We start from the raw sequence: 17,759 nt of genomic DNA on the forward strand, positions 1-17,759 counted from the left end.
AGTGTTAATTCTTGATTTTGCTTTGAAGCAGTAGCTGATTGTAGTTTGGCTTGAAGATTATCTAGTTCAATTTTCATTAAATCCAGTTGTTAAGTTGCTTCACTGTATTTACTTCTCAAGAAGGAATTTTCGTCTCTTAAAGCTTGAAGTTCTTGAATGGTGGGAGCAGGCGACTGCATTGTTGTTGTTTATAAAAGGCAGAAGGTTAAAACGAAATTTCTTCTGGATGGTAGAGTAGTGCTGAAGAGAAAAAAATTTTTTTGCTCTGCTGTGTGTGGAAGGGCTTATAGGGCTGACATACTGTCATGAGGGGCAGCCCGGTATGTAAACATTCCACACATTCTAGAGCAATAAAACTAAAGTCCTTTAATGCTAATTGTCTACAAGATTTACAATTCTATAGATAAGTTCCTTAATAGCGGTCCTTGCTAAGCAGATGTCAGCCCTATAATGGCTTCTCGTCCTGAGCCCATGTGGGATCATTCTCCCAAGTCACGCCTTTCCTCCCTCTTATGCAGTCTACTTTGTAGCTGTTCAAATAGGCGTAAAATACGTTTGTTCTGGGCTCTTCAAAAATCCACGACACCTACTGTGCCTTCTGTTTCTGGCTCAGGGGGGAAGAGGCAGTTTTCTCTGCCTCCTTCTGAGTAGAACTTGCAGCTCCCTCTTTCTCATGACTCTCTGTCTCTGATAAAGGTCCAGGCATTTGCTCAACGTGCTGGGGCTCAGAGGAAGACGCAGTAGCTGGCTCAGCCGTCCCTGCATTGGGTTGTGGGGTCGACTCTTGGGCACTGGGTGCCAAGTGCAAGGTCTCCTCATGAGTCACTGTTTCTGTCGGAGCTTCATGCATGACACTGACCCCCTGAACCTCATGCAAAGCATCCTGACTCTAGCTGCCCATTGCCTATGTCATGGACTTGACAATTATCCATCACAACACAAGATATGCTACCAGTTTGAAAGATGCACCAATAGCATTCCTCAGATACTCTGCCAGCACTCCTCCAGTGCAGCCATTTCTCAGAAGACCCACCAGAAGAGTGACTAAAACCACTCATTGTGGGCAGGATGGGGGAGGCACAAAGGTGGAGCATATTTATCTCATATCCTGATGTGGGTGTGGGGCCAATTCATGCAGCCTCGCAGTTCTCTTCACACATTTTAAACTGGGAAATGGGTCATATTATACACATCCACATTGCTACCCTTAAGTCCACATCAGGACATTTGAGCATGTTTCTTCTCCCTTCTATTACCCTAAACTTGGCCTCACTCGAACTGCTTCACAAACTGGCCCCACTGCCACTGCTTTCATGCTACAGCCTTGCCTCTCCATCCATAGTCTCAACTGGCCATCATATTCATTTCTCTTTTCTCCCAGCCTGATCTCACCTGGCTCTTCCTTCCTAATTCCTTCTTGCCATCTCAACTGCTCTTTCCTCATTCTCCTTGCTATAGTTTCACCAAATGATCTCAAAAACACCTTTGTAGGGTGAAACCAATATAAAGCACACTGGGAATGAAGAAAACAATGTAATATCTGTTTAATTTCAAATACATTATTGTTTTCTTGTCTACAAAATTATTGTCCAATTCCATTTTAAATTTTGCTATTAAAATAGAAATCAGGGTGGGGGGTGGAACAAAAGACAGGGGATGAAATGATCCAATTTCTGAAGCAGTAACAGAAGAAAAAGCAGCAAAAGAATAGAAGTAAATTAGGAGACTGTGGATATTTAACCTTTTCAGCATTTATTATGTTTAGTAGCTATTTGTTACTTCACTTGATATTTTTTTCTCACAAAGTTATAAATTAATAAATAGTAGCCCCCATAATCATCAACAGAACAAAGGTCAATGACAAAAAATCGACCTGAAATGAAATTACTATAATCATATCTATAAATAGAGAGGGAGGGATCTACTTTATTTGACCACATCTGCCGTTTAATTATTTTTATATTCTATATGAGAAAGATCTATAATCCTTCCTCTCTCCAATTGACAGAAAGTTCTCAAGAAAGCTCTTCAGAGTCTCAGGAAGAAGACTTTCCTAGCCCTAAAGCTCATAAAGATACGCTGCTTCACTGACAGAAGGGACAATAAAGAATTAAATAAATATTTTATGTGTCATACCTTTGCTGTCAAGCTGAAAAACCCCTTTGGTTCAATCATCTTCTCCAAAACATGACATTTTATTCCAGCAGTACTGTCATATTCATAAACTACACCATATTCCAGGTGAACATTATCAACAGTCAGACTGACATGATCCTTCCGTCCATCAATTATTGCCATAGTATTAAATGTGTCTATTACTTCTAAAATCAAATGTAAGAAAAAAATAACTTAGTTTGCTTTCTATGTAGTTTTTCTAAATTGACTAATACATCTAAATCATCTATCCATCAGCATTAAACATATTCCATTTAATTATATTAAAGATTAAATTGGGTGAATAAATTAGATGAAAGAGGTTGCAGTGCACTTGTGTCTCTAAAATTCTGCCTTTTTAAAAAATACATTGCCAAACTAAAGATGTAATCACAGTAATGGGAAACATAAGTGTAAGCATCCCTAGTTGTTGCTTATTGAGCACAATCCAATAGAAATAAAAGCCTGCTTAAATCTATTGATTTCAATGAAATCAATTGATGTCTGTTTCAGCTTTCATGACAAAACCAAACCAAATAAACCCCACTGGTTCACCTTGCCTATGAGCAAACAACATATGGCTGCTCTGGCAGTTATTTCCAAGCCAAGGTAATTCTCCCCAAGATCTGGTATGGACCAGAGGTCCAGAAACAGGCCACCAGTTGCCATGGCTCAGAGATGCAAAAATTAAGTCGTAGCTAAAACATCTGAGATCTGGAAAAAAATCTGTACACTCCTTAGCTGCTCCCTAACAACTCTTAATCTAATTTTGTTATAATTAAATGAATTTTAAGACACCTCAAGAATCTCAGTAGAAAGATTATAAATAATCCAAATAAATAATTTTTCCCTTGGTTCAGGCTTCCTTCTCCTTCTCTATATGATCCCAAACAGGTCAAATAATGAATATTATATTAGAATGATAACCAGTAGCGGTAATATCAGCTAACATTACTAAGGACAAACAAACCTAATTTAGTGAGTCAGCCATGTTTCTTGGGCATGGATACTCCTAGTGAATCATGAAGGTGAAGGCAATGATGCTTAGATGGGACAAAAAGAGGTGGCCATTTTCACATATTTCACTAAAGAATAAAGGTTGATGCTAATTAAAGCATCAAAAATAATTACCCCCCCACACACCACCCTTTCTTTCCAGGATGATGGTCATGACTCCTAACTGTCAATAACTTTAATCAGGTCAAGTACCATTAACTCTCTGCAGGATAGTACAAAGGTTTGATTTTGCCAGAGGAAGTCTAAACTAATGGTATATTAGAATTAAAACCTGCTAATATTATTTTTCCTATGCTAATCTTATATGGAACTAAAATAAAAGAGCACTCTGGGTACAGTTTCCAAGAAGGAATGCTGAAAACCAAGAGCACAACTGAAAAAGTTAACTACACTTATATTGATAAGTAATAGGAATGTATGGATTATGTTATGTCTGTTCTGTGTTTCATGAATTGTCAGACAAGTTATATTCTGTTATCTGTTCATTGATAGAATCTTATTTTTTTGTACAAGAACTCCAGGAAGAAACAAAGTTGACATGAGCATTCTCAACTTCCTTTGAATTCCACCATACAGTACCAAATTCTGAGTGAATTTATCTAAACAGGACTTATTATACTCGTATATACTATCTAGCAACAAGTATTGCAATCACAATATCAAGAAGTAATATAATACCAGATCTACTATAACTAGGGGAAATGCCATCAAAAGGAATCAAAGGATTACCTTTCATTTTCTTCTTTGAATGGCTATTATCTTGTATCATATCCTACAAATGTAACATTCTACAAAATTTCTCACTGTCTTTTTGAATATTCTTAGTCCTAACTTGGTATACAGCAGTGCCATTTCCAATAAAACTGCAAGTAAGTTCATATTCAAAGGAAACCATACTTCCTACCATTACATCAGTTTGAATATTTCATTGAAAGAATATTGTTGGCTCAAATCTGTTTTCTGTTCTTCACATATGACTCAAAGCAAAGTTCATATATCTCTTTCTGTAATATGATGCGCAGTATCTACTCATATCTGGTGCCATACATTTCACTTCAAGAGAGCTGCACAACTTTCCTCCTTAGTCATGGGCATTTTTTTCCTGCATTCATGTAAGTGTATCAGCCAAAGCTTAATAACAGAAAGTGAAAAATGATCCCACCTTCAACTTTGCAGTCAAATGAGTCTCCTCCATTATCACCCAAGGGTTTTGAGTTTGTTTTCTGAAGATCTTCTTGGGCACTTTCAACGCTGCTGTATACCCACTGAATAGAGTCTTGCTATAGGACAATAAGAAGGATAAAAAGCTTATATGTCTGATAAAACTGTAATACACACTACCTGTTCAGTGTCCCTGTTACCCTCTATTTTGCCATGCTGTGCTGCGGAGGCTGACAAAGAAACTGCTCCTGCATTCCTTTTATTACCAGGGCAACCAGATAAATTCATTGCCCTTTCCAGCACTATATTGCAAAGTCAGACTGATTTGCTGCAACACTGCATGGAAAAGAAGGAAACCACAGCATCCTTGTCTTTGCTTCTCCCTGCTCCCTCCCCCAGACACCCATTTTTAGTGACGGTAACACAGCTTCATTTGCTCACAGTCATGCCATTATGTGGCCGAATTTAATTTGTTGTATGACACCATCCTCCTTCATGGATAACTGCCTTCTCATGGCAAAGGGGCTTGCGTAGCTCAATGAAGCTATGAGCTATGCCATGCAGGGCCACCCGAGACAGACAGGTAATAGCAGAGAGCTCTGACAAAACGTGATCCACTGGAGAAGGAAATGGCAACACATTCAGTATCTTTGCCATCAAAACCCCATGGACAGTACCAAAAGGAAAAAAGATATGACACCTGAAGATGAGCCCCTCAGGTCGGAAGGTGCCCAATATGCTCCTGGGGAAAAGCAGAGGGCTAGTACTAGTAGCACCAGAAAGAATGAAGCGACTGGGTCAAAGCCAAAAGGACACTCAGTTGCTGATGTATCTGGTGGTGAACAGAAAGTCCTGGAATGTAAGATCCATGAATCAAGGCAAGCTGGATGTGGTCAAACAAGAGGTTCGCAACATTGAACAAGAGGCAACAACTAAAACCATCCCAAAGAAAAAGAAATGCAAGAAAGCAAAATGGCTGTCTGAGGAAGCCTTACAAATAGCTGAGGAAAGAAGGGAAGCGAAAGGCAAGAGAAAAAGAGAAAGATACAAACAATTGAATGCAGAATTCCAGAGAATAGCTAGAAGAGATAAGAATGCCTTCTTAAATGAACAGTGCAAAGAAATAGAAGAAAACAATAGAATAGGGAGGACCAGAGATCTCTTCAAGATAATTGGAGATATGAAGGGAATGTTTCATGAAAAGATGGACATGATAAAGGACCAAAATGGCAGGGACCTAACAGAGGCAGAAGAGATTAAGAAGAGGTGGCAAGATTACACAGAGGAACTATACAAGAAAGAGCTTAATGTCCCTGATAACCACAATGGGGTGGTCACTGACCTCCACCAGACATCCTGGAATGTGAAGTCAAATGGGCCTTAGGAAGTCTGAGCAACAACAAAGCTAGTGGAGGCTACAGTATTCCAGCTGATCTATTCAAAATCTTAAAAGATGATGCAGTAAAAGTGCCACATTCAATATGCCAGCACATTTGGAAAACTCAACAGTGGCCACAGGATTGGAAAAGATCAGTTTACATTCCCATCCCAAAGAAGGGCAATGCCAAAGAATGTTCAAACTACCCCACCATTACACTCATTTCACATGCTAGCAAAGTTATGCTCAAAATTCTACAAGCTAGGCTCCAGCAGTATGTGGACTGAGAACTACCAGAAGTACAGGCAGGATTTCAAAGAGGGAGAGGAACTGGAGATCAAATTGCCAACATACGCTGGATCATGTAGAAAGCTAGGGAGTTCCAGAAAAACATCTACTTCTGCTTCATTGACTATGCTAAAGCCTTTGATTGTGTGGATCACAACAAATTGTGGCAAGTTCTTAAAGAGATGGGAGTACCTGACCATCTTATTTGTCTCTTGAGAAACCTATATGCGAATCAAGAAGCAACAGTGAGAACTGGACACAGAACCACTGATTGGTTCAAAATTGAGAAAGGAGTTCAGCAAGGCTGTATACTGTTGCCCTGCTTACTTAACTTATATGCAGAGCACATCATGAGAAAGGCAGAGCTAGATGAATCACCAGTTGGAATTAAGATTGCTGGGAGAAATATCAACAGCCTCAGATATGCAGATGATACCACTCTAATGGCAGAAAGTGAAGAGGAACTAAAGAGCCTCTTGATGCGGGTGAAGGAGGAGAGTGCAAAAGTTGGCTTGAAACTGGCAAGGCGATCAAACCGGTCAGTCCTAGAGGAGATCAACCCTGACTGCTCTTTAGAAGACCAGATACTGAAGATGAAACTCAAATACTTTAGCCACCTAATGAGAAGGAAGGACTCCCTGGAGAAGAGTATAATGCTTGGAACAATAGATGGCAAAAGAAGAAGGGGACGACAGAGAATGAGGTGGTTAGATGGAGTCACTGAAGCAGTTGGTGTGAGCTTGAGTGGACTCCAGGGGATGGTGGAGGCCAGAAAGGCCTGGAGGAATGTTGTCCATGGGGTCGCGATGGGTCGGACATGACTTTGTGACTAACAACAACATGATGCCATCAGATTTAGAAAGAAGCTGAAGAATAAGAGGAAAATTGTTGAAACTGTTACTGACTGGAGTGCAAACAGCCATTTAAAAAGCAAAACAAAAAGATAAATGAGAAGAGCACTGACTGCAGAAAGACATCTGTTGCATGGCCCACTTGTTAAATACTAACGATCATAATTCAAAGTCAGAGTTTTAGTCCAATCTACAAAGTAAAGTTTGAACAAAGCTTCAGAAATTTTGCATAAATAGCAATAGATTGTGACTTCAATATTTACAAACACCTCAGTTTCTCCAGTGAAAAGAGGTGCACATGATTTCACTGTGTGTTATCCCCAAATAATTTCAAAAAAACGTATTTGGAGGAACTTGCTAAAGCTGTAGAGATCTGTGGCTATTTGTTAGTTGTTACAACAACACTGCTACAGTTAACAATAGATGGCTCTAGCCAAAGTAACTTTTCCTCACTTGTTCTACTCTAAAATTTGCTCTTACTAATTATATAGAATCATTGTTGTAAGGTCTGACAGTAAAAAATAATTTCAAAAATATTTTACTTAAAAAGTAAATCAGTAACATGCTGGGTTGCAGAATCCTTCTCTCCCTAAAGAAATGTCTATCACTCCCATTTAAATACAGCTGGATAAACTATAAAAATAGCTTGTGTTCTGACAGAATTGAAAACAGAGCTTCCAAAGGGAAATGTGTGGAATGGAATGAAAGTTAAGGAAGAACACCAAGAAGTAGAATGCATGTGTATTGCTTCCATATGAAATATTAAACAGGGTTTTAAGCTAATTTCCCTTTCCATAACATGAGAAAATATATTCCTGAAGAATTCCAAATCTTTTTTTGTTTACCCTAGAAGAGTGAAATTGGCATATATATGATCATGATACATTAGAATAAATGGTGTTTTCTTTCATATTGTAACATCCTGCTGACTTTTTGATGGCTTGTGTATACTTGTGAAAGAAGAAATAATCTCTGTTCAACACTCCCAGCAAGGAAGACTGGCAACGCCTATGTCAGTTGGGCTCCAGATCCATTGCACACCCTAGCCTGAGCGTTATAGGAGCTACCCATGTTGCTGAATAGCACCCCCAAAAATAGGTTCACTACCATGATGTACCATGGATAGTTCTTATAAAATTCAAAATACAAACCGTGGTACATCAGGAACTCACTGACACGAGCCACCAGCCTCCCTGTCTTAATGTTGAGAGTGTCTGGTAGGGTGCACCGATGCAATACTTGACTGTTAAAATCTTAAAATCTTTACTCTGTCAGAAAAGTTCCTGATGTAGTGCACTTAAAAGACACTACAGGCCATCAGAATAACTCCAAAGTGTAAGAAATTTTGTTTTGAAGCCCTTTGTTGGGAGTCCTCTGTTTTGCCTGTCTAGTGTCAAATAATTCTTTCCAGAAAGGTTTACTGAAAGTAGATAGTAATAGGGAAATATATATCAAAGTAATAGGTAAATCTATGTATATTCTTATAGGAATATGTCTTTCACCTTTCAGTTCAGTTTCTACCCTGCATTTATCACATCAGAAACTCTGCTAGTTTCTTCTGAGTGATGAAAAGGGATAATATGTAGTTATAAAAATTTGGTTGTAAAATGCAGTTATAAATGTGGGTTTAATTTTTAATGTAATTGCATGATGTTTTATTCAGTATTGTATTTTATTGTATTTATTATTGCTGTTTGCCACTTAGACAGCTTCAGTGATTGGGTGGAATAGAAAGTAAATAAAAAATAAAACACAACATTCAGGCTGTTCAGTTATCCCTATAGCTGAACTTTTTGGAAGTTGATTTCCTTTGAATTCAGAGGAAGTCAGTTTCAGTGTGTGGGTTAAACAGGTAGCAGTTTTTGACTGTGAACTGTTACCTTAATTTTATTTTTGCACATATTACCCAGAAGGGACAGACATGAACAATTAAAATACAAAAAAAAAAAAAAACCCAACAGCATTTACAATAAAATAAGCGGCATTTTTTACATGCATTGGGCGTCTGTATTTCCTGCAGGCTGTGACATGGGCAATAACACTTGCATGAGTTTCTTTGCTGACATTAATTCCATTCACTTTGATTATGCACTGTCCAGGGTGGAGACCAGCAGCTGCTGCCACAGTTCCTTTAAAACAGAAAAGGCTCCAAATTAGAAGTTTCCTGCTGGGAAGGAAAAGAAAAAAAAGCATCCCCAACATGCTTGTTTGTGTAATTACTGGTCAGTTCAGAAACATTGTGAAATCAATCATTATTACCCTAATGCAGAGTAGGGATGTAAAAAAAAATCTGCAAGAGATCACACTGAAACCAAATTTCTATAAAACTGTCATGTGGAATTGGTAGAGAACCAGTGATGTGGATTTGCAGATTTTTTTAAACTTTCCATAATTTTATGAAACTGTTCTTACAAAAGTTGCATAAAGAACCAGTATTTTATATGCCATTTAAAAAAAAACTCTGCATTTTACACATCTGATATTTTTCTTCAGCCTCTGCTGTGTGGAAATGTTTGTGTACTATGCTCATTGATTTAATGCTTCCCTAAAAAAAGTTATCTGCTAGAGAAATGTCCGTAAATTTTTATATTTTTATATTAGCAGATGATGGAGCAGGCAACATGTGACAATCTACAAAACACAAATGGGGGAAATTATATAAGATCCTTAAAAGCCTAATGGGACCCTTTTGTGTTACAGTGGACAGTAGAAGGCGTTTTAATGAGGATTCTTCTTCGCAAACTAGACTGTTTGAGGCTGAGAATCTGTTGGAAAGAGAAGGCATCTGGAATCAGTTTCCTTGATAGGCCAATAAATCATGCACACCCTGTTGACCATATACTAGCAGTGAATTCACATGCAATTATAGCATTTGCGTGTCCCTAGAGCAAGATGTTGAATTCCCACCTTCCCACCACACACACCATCCTTTTATTTCTTTGGCACACTCAAGTATGTCTCCCATATTATTGTTTTATTGGGGTATGCAGGTCTTGCAAATACACAGGACAGCTATGTGATGGTCCTATAGAATGATATTCTGTAATGCCATCATGGTGTTATTTTATTGAAAAGGTGTTTTAGAGAAGTCATATTGACTTAGTTTACATGAAATGACTAATTAACCCTGGTTTGTTAAGTTGTGGGTTGCTATTACACACAAACTCAAAACTATGGGTTAACGAAGAACAAGCACAGAAGGAGAACGCATACTTTGTTGTTGGGTTGTGTACTGTGAACTGTGGAACACAATGGATTAGTGTTACATGTGAAAGCCCAAATTCAGGTGGGTCATTCATGGGTTGTTACAGAAGTAGCAGGCCTCTTTTTCTTTCTAACAGAAAAACAACACAAAGAGGAAGGGAAAATGCCCAAGAGCTCACAGAGGAAAACAAAAACTTCCCAAGGCACTGAAGACAGTTGAAGAACTGAGGTTAAGGGCAGCAGTTCCTGCCTTTATAACAGATGCTAGGGTGAGGGAGGGGGTCCTGCCCAAAAGTCTTAGCTATTAAATCTTCCTGACAACAGGCTCCACACACATGCAGAGCCCATATGTGTGATGCACAGAGACCATGAAGAACTTAATAATTATCTTAAGAATTGCATCTTAGTGTAAAATAAGTTCTGACAAAGGCACAGTATACCACAGTTTATTTGCTTATTTGTTTGTAAGATTTTTATCCTGCCCAGTAGCTGTTGTACGTACTAGCAACTTTCTATTTATTTACCTTAACATTTTGACTGCTAAACACAGAATCCATACAAATACCTTTAAAATGTTTAACTACTTGCTCAACACATGCATTAGCTCAATGTTTCATTACCACAGAAATTTTGGAATGGAAATTTGGAGCTCTTACGAGTCCTGTGTATCAAACCAAAGGTCCATCTACTCAAATGCTCCTGTTTTTCACAGTGGCTAACCAGATAGTTTTGGAAAGCCCACAAACAGAACATGAAAGCAGTTGCTCTCCCCGTTACCACCCAGAATGATCTTTGCTTGAAAATGTGTCATGACTCATGATACAATATAGTATCATTCCATCAAATTTAAAGCAAATATCTTTCATCAAGCATGTGAGTCAACAAATCTTCCTACAGTTTTATACATATTTTAATGTTTGAAAAAATATTCATAGCTACGGCCTATTTAAATCATGAATCCTACCTCTTCCAACAGCATGGACAACAGAAGGACCAAAGCCCCGTATCTGGAATCCAAGACCATCCACAGAGTCAATGATCTTCACAGTTCTGAGCACAAGATAAAAATCCAATGCCAATGTGTTATTTCATTCATCAAATTTTATATAAATTATATTTAAAATTTTCTAGAAGACCCAAAGGATAGGTTACATAGTCTATTAATCAATATTAACTTTTTAGGAGGGAAGTGGAATAAGCATTGATTCTAATGCAGAGAAGCAAGGAACAGGGGTTATACAGCTCAGAAAATTCTTTCTTTAAATGTTTAATTAAGGGCACAATCTGATGGATGTTTAGACAGAAAGACATTTTTTGTCTAAACATATGTGATAATGTACCTTAATATTTCTTCATTGTTGACAGATAACATGCCTTTAACAATTAACAAAAGATCAGTTTATTCACATTTTCCTGATACATTTTGATTGCTAAACACAGAATCTAGGTGAAGCATACAAATATCTACCTAATTGTTTAGTACATGCATTAGCCCAATCTTTCAATACCACAGAAATTAATCAATTATTATAACTCAGGAACAGCACTGGATAAATACAATAACTTAAATTATTGAAACTCCCAGTGGGTCAGTTTTTTCACCCAGTAACCTTTACTGTCTATTCCAGGGATTCAAAATTTAGCAAACAAGGTTTTTTTTTTTTTTCCCCTTTCCTTCTGGCTTAAATGCATTTATGAGCATGGCTTTGTAATGTAATTTGATTAACATCTTTGCAACTCCTCAAACCAAAGAAACAACTTACTCCCTGGGTTTTGTATTCACAAGTACCCTGAGGGGCTTTCTACTGCTTAAACATGTTTTCAGAAAGCTATCCACTTCACTGAAGGGTCTCAGAAAAACTAAGTCACCATTAATGGCAAAGATCTTTTTCCCAACTTCCAGGCCTGCCATCTAGGTAAGAAAACAAGAAACAGGCACAAGCAATTAGTTCAACATAACCAATGATGTACAAAATAGCCTTTGCTTACACAGAGGGAGACATTTTAAAAATTCCCATGTACCTTATACCCATGATTTTGAAATCTACACCATTTTTGTGCTAAAAGTGCAAGTTTTATAAACTCTGGATTACATACATATGGAAACATGGAAACATACATATGTTTATTTCTATCCAAGTCTTAACAAGTGCTGATAGCAAGCAATTCATAATATTAGATTATTTTGAATGGCCTTTCCGTATACCACAAATCACATTAGAGAGAAATGCATTTGAAAATACTAAATTTACTGAATTAAAAAATTGTGGATATAGATCAGAATGCAGCGCAGCCAAAGGGCATCTTCAAGTGATTAGGGCTTTTGACCTAGGTCAAGTGATTTGGTCTCTTGACCTACCATATCACAGCAATCCTTGATATCCAGGCTCATTTGGCAAATAATTTATTCTAAAATTTAACCTAGCTGAATATAACCTCATCACCAAAGCCCTAGTTCCTGCATTATTCTTTTTTCTAATGAGAAGCTAAGAGAAAACTTCCAAATCCAACTTTGTCCCTGTTGGTTCTCCTGGACCTCTCAGTGCCTTTCAATACCATCGACCATGGTATCCTTCTGGATAGGCTGGCTGGGTTGGGAGTAGGAGGCACTGCGTGGCAGTGGTTCCACTCCTATCTGGCGGGCCAATTCCAGATGGTGGTGCTGGGGGACTATGGCTCTGCACCATGGCAGCTTTGCCATGGATTTCTGCAGGGCTCTATTTTGTCTCCCATGCTATTTAATATCTACATGAAACCGCTGGGAGAAGTCATCAGGAAGTTTGGGCTGCAGAGTCATCAGTATGCTGATGACACCCAGCTCTACCTCTCATTTACATCTGTTCCAGGTGAGGCGGTGGCTGTACTGAACCAGTGCCTGACCAAGGTAATGGGCTGGATGAGGGCCAATAAACTGAAGCTCAATCCAGTCCTGTTGGTGGGCAGTGTGGGTCTCCAGATAGGTGATTTTGACCCAGTTCTGGATGGGGTTGCACTCCCTCTAAAGGACAGGGTCTGCAGCTTGGGAGTATTCCTTGACCCCGAGCTGTCACTGGAGTTCCAGGTGGCAGTGGTGGCAAGGAGTGCTTTCCTACAACTTCGACTGATCCATCAGCTGCGTCCTTACCTGGATGAGCACTCCCTAGCAACAGTGATACATGCTCTGGTAACTTCCCGCTTGGATTACTGCAATGCGCTCTACATGCGGCTGCCCTTGAAAACGGTCCGAATATTGCAACTGGTACAGAATAGAGCTGCCAGGCTGCTGATGGGGACCGGCCATTACTCTCACATAACACCGGTCCTCTACCAGCTCCACTGGCTTCCAGTTGAAGTCCGGGCCCAGTCAAGGTGCTGGTTTTGATCTGTATTGCCCTAAACAGCTTGGGACCAGGATACCTGAAGAAACGTCTCCTTCCTTATATGCCCTCACACCCCTTAAGATCTATGGGAGAAGCCCTACTCTGGGAACCCTCTCTAAGAGAGGTAAAAAGGTAATCAACTCAGAATAGGGCCTTCTCTGCTGGGGCTCCCAGACTCTGGAATGTACTCCCCAGAGAATTGGCACCAACCAACTTTTCAGCACCAGGCCAAAAACTTGTTATTTAAACAGTATTTTAAAATTTAAAAGTTTTTAAGTTTAGTTGCTCTGTTTGTTTTGCGATTTATTGTTTTGTTCTGTTTTATTATTTATTGAAATTGTTGTTTTAACTGTCTTTCTAAATATTGTAAGCCATCCTGAGATCTTGTAGAATAGGATGGCATACAAAAGCTTTTAATAAATAATAAAACTTTAAGCACACTCTTTTACCTATTATCAGGGACATAAGACTGAATGCTGTATTTACTTACCACTGGGAAGTAAGGCTCAATTAACTCCTTGGGGCTTTCTTTTGAATAGACAAACAAAGAATTGCACTGTACTCGTGTTTATGATGTTAGAACAATGCTCTCAAACTTGGTAAAAACATATCCTCTTCTGCATCTTGTCAATCCAAAAACATCACTGGATGGATTTAGGTAGATTTACAGAACTTCCAGGCAGTTCTTACAGCCACCACCCCACCCCCACCCACATTCACACACTTCCAAACCACTTTGCACACCCCTAACAACAGTTCATTCCCCAGATTCTCAAGCAGCTAGGGTCAAGAACTCATGAATCTGCCCCTCTCTTTTATATACCTACTATCAGTAAACCATGCACAGCTGTTTGCAGTTCTGCCTACAGTAGTGGTTTTCCCATGAGAAACATGGTAACAGAACATGGCATATACTAAAGCAATTTAATACACCAGGGATTATTCTGAAAGCTTATATTCTATATACTAAATAATTGCATTCTCACAAAATCTGTATAATACATAGCAATTGCCCTATAATGTGACAAGTACATCATCATGCACATGTGCTTCCAGTATCATTTTAAACATTTTAATGGGTTTCCACGGGAGGTGGCTGAGGCCCCATTGGTGAGGGTGTTCAAAGATAGGCTGGACATGCACATGGTGGGCATGTCGTGAGCAGAGCTGGCTGGAGCCAGGGGTCAGACTAGATGGCCCGGGAGACCCCGTCTGACTCGCTCTGTTTCTATGTTTCTATCTCACTAGTGGAAATCAGTGCTTGCACAAAATCCATAGTACTTACTAGTGCACCGAGTTTCCTAGGAAACCCCTTGTGTTATTAAGTACTATTGTTGTTGCACAAGAATTGGTTTCCCTGTGTGCAACAACAGTAGTAGTGTTGCACCATTGGCTCCATCACACTGAAATAAAGAACTGTAAGCAAAACTACTTACAAAAAACCTGTCAGTAATTATGGCATTCAATAACTGAGGCAGGTACTCCTGTGCAGAGTTATGAAATGACTGGGAAACCTGTCTAGGAGGGTTCTCTAAGATACAATAGTATGTATACAGCCAGAAATATCTATGAAGTACATGACTGTGACTTAGTTTGCATCACCTCAGCATTTGATCCCTTCTCTACTATTTTAATTATTGGTACTTTGTTTTTGTCTTCCAGTCCAAAACCATAGCTTCCTTCAGTTGATTTAATCTGAAAAAAGAAGTTGACATTATACAAAATTAAATATTGCAAGCACTTTTAAACAAGCAGATTAAATACATGTTATCAACATCAAATAATGAAGACATTATGTTTTGTTTAAAGTATGCCCACCTAACATCCTGCTCCTGTGACCATTGGCCCTGGCAACCATGACCAGCAGAAAAGATTGCTGTACTGTATTGCAGAACTATGTCATTGTCTCTAGCCAACACACAGTGATATGTTTCTGTCTGTCTCTGCAATAGATTCTGCAACTAGATTGCCTCTTTTGCTAAAAAATACCATACAAAATGACTTTCAGAGATTAGGACAAGACTGCAGCCGCCATGGGATTTAAGCTAATAAGCAGTAATGCAGGAGGAACCTTCTTCAGTTCAGAAGATGCCAAAATATATACACAGAGAGATGTACAGTCCACTTACCAGTAGTGATTTGGCTATTACATTTTCTATTACTTTTAAATCATGTTTCATATGCATGTGCTTCATGTTTGAGCCTTCCATTTCTTCATCCGCAAAAAAACGAAAGAGAAGTGGTTCATCTTTGAATTCACTTTTTTCCAACACTGTTTGATGCACAAATAATATTAATTATTTCTCTTTGATACTGCAAAGTAATTGCATATTCTGACTGAGTCTAACAACCAAATGTCAATTCCATGTTTATCCATACCTCCCCTTCCCATGTCAAATTTTAGATTTGGTGATATATATACTTGTCAGGTACTAATACATTTCAGTGATTAAAAAATGTATTTTTTCATGTAAATGTAATAGAAGTTTGCATTTTGTTGTATCCAAGCTGCTTTGATGCCTTCATAAATAAAGGCTTCAAAGCATTTATTACTATGCTCAGTGCACATACTAATTCTTTTATTTAGCAAAAATCCACCGCACACTCTTCGTTCATAATTCCCAAAGAAATTCATTTACAGGCAACACCAGAGATGGCAGACTAGAAAATTCAGAGGGTAACAAGATGCCACTGACTGGAAGAAATACTCCACATTTGTTGGAATTGTATGGCAGCAACCTGTGCAGGGGTGACTGAAGGAGCAGTATGGCAAGCATAGGCTTGCTAAATGGATGGCAGTATGTGAACAGATGCCTATAGTAGCCACTTCTGGATATTTAGCAACCTCAGTTCCAGCCATTCCTGTGTTTGCTTCTACCAAATGATGCCCATCAAATTTGCTTCTATGAAATGATACCTGCTGAATAGCTCCAATGTATTTCAACTTGGTTCGCTCAGAAGAATTTCCTGATGGGTTGTGGTAGGGCAGTTACAAGAAACACTGCATCCTTGATACGACCAGGCTTAGATAATAACCTTTTAGCCATGTGAGACACAAAGGTAACTCTGAAATAAGGGTTCTCACTGCTAAAGTACAGCAGGTATGACTGAACTATATGCATGGTATTTAGTGCAAGAGTCAGGGCTCCAAAACATGTAGTCACTGAATGAGCATTGTTTACCATGGTGCATAAATCCATTATCACATAGTGCTATTCCAAAAATCATTGCTTCTTCTCTTGTCCTGCAATCCCCCTGTAAGCAATGTAAATATCAATATAAACATAAATGGCAGAATCAGGAATCTGGAAAACATCACTTTTGCAATGTATAGAGTAATTAGATTGCCAGGGACCAGTATTTTAGGCCCAGAACATGACCGACAGAAAGTTAACATGTTATTTGGGGAAGAGTAATATATCTTACCATATCTACTTTGTATCAACAATTGTAAGGGTTGCATTTACATGTTAGTATATTTATTATCTCAGGTATTTCTGCCCAAATATCCTACCATGAAGTATTAGCTACTTCCCCAATTGCTCTTTAGAAGGCCAGATACTGAAGAAGAAACTCAAAAACTTTGGCCACCTAATGAGAAGGAAGGACTCACTGAAGAAGACCCTAATGCTGGGAACAATTGATGGCAAAAGAAGAAGGGGACAGCAGAGGATGAGGTGACTAGATGGAGTCACTGAAGCAGTCGGGGTGAGCTTAAGTGGACTCTGGGGGATGGTGGATGAGAGGAAGGCCTGGAGTTCATGGGCTCGTGATGGGTCAGACATGACTTTGCAACTAGCAAGCAAGCAATAGCATTATATCCTTGTCTTGTATGCACACATTAACATAGTGAGGGGGGTTGAGTGGCAGGCAATCTGAGGACAACGCTGCCAGGAGGCCAGACTTTCTCATTAGGCTGGGATCCTAGCAGGGTCAAAGCAGAGACAGACTAAGTGGCATCCACCCCCTTAGGGAGCAGAAGAGAATGGATATCTCTAATAGTGATGGGAAGTGGAGAACCTCCTGACTGGCTGCTATGGATCCCAGCAGTAGTTGAAGGGCTCAGAGGTGGAGAATTTTTAAGAGACAATAGCTGGGATGCTTAAGCTAACTCTTGTTGGTACTGTGCAGAAGGCAGCAATGGTAAACCACTTCTGAGTGTTTTATACCTTGTAAACCCTATGGTGAAACAATCGAAAACGAAACAAGATAGTGCCAGATGACTAGACTCCCAGGTTAGAAAGCACTCAACAAGCTACTGGGAAAGTGTAAAAAAGAACTATGAATACCTCTGTCACTAATGACGTAAGCAGGTCAAAACCAAAAAGAAGTCTAGTGCTGATAGGT

The 17,759-nt window shown here is 39.0% G+C and overlaps 1 protein-coding gene across 5 annotated transcripts in view; it reads right to left on the reverse strand.

Moving 5' to 3' along the window:
• Positions 1 to 17,759, reverse strand: part of PREX2 (phosphatidylinositol-3,4,5-trisphosphate dependent Rac exchange factor 2) — a 147,675-nt gene that overhangs the window by 73,811 nt on the left and 56,105 nt on the right. For all 5 annotated transcript variants that reach the window (XR_006414086.1, XM_044424092.1, XM_044424094.1 and 2 more), the window contains 8 exons: positions 16,595 to 16,667; positions 15,542 to 15,684; positions 15,015 to 15,107; positions 11,817 to 11,965; positions 11,018 to 11,103; positions 8,842 to 8,978; positions 4,334 to 4,451; positions 2,137 to 2,321 (listed from right to left, as the gene is read on the reverse strand). Coding sequence is in view for 4 of the 5 variants with exons in the window: in XM_044424092.1 (XP_044280027.1) it covers positions 2,137 to 2,321; positions 4,334 to 4,451; positions 8,842 to 8,978; positions 11,018 to 11,103; positions 11,817 to 11,965; positions 15,015 to 15,107; positions 15,542 to 15,684; positions 16,595 to 16,667 (984 nt within the window). In the remaining variant the exon portion in view is untranslated. The remainder of the gene's footprint in view (positions 1 to 2,136; positions 2,322 to 4,333; positions 4,452 to 8,841; positions 8,979 to 11,017; positions 11,104 to 11,816; positions 11,966 to 15,014; positions 15,108 to 15,541; positions 15,685 to 16,594; positions 16,668 to 17,759) is intronic.

The sequence above is a fragment of the Varanus komodoensis genome, unplaced genomic scaffold (assembly GCF_004798865.1).
Source record: "Varanus komodoensis strain SLA01 unplaced genomic scaffold, ASM479886v1 scaffold14_1, whole genome shotgun sequence".
In the NCBI taxonomy this organism is placed as follows: Eukaryota; Metazoa; Chordata; class Lepidosauria; order Squamata; family Varanidae; genus Varanus; species Varanus komodoensis.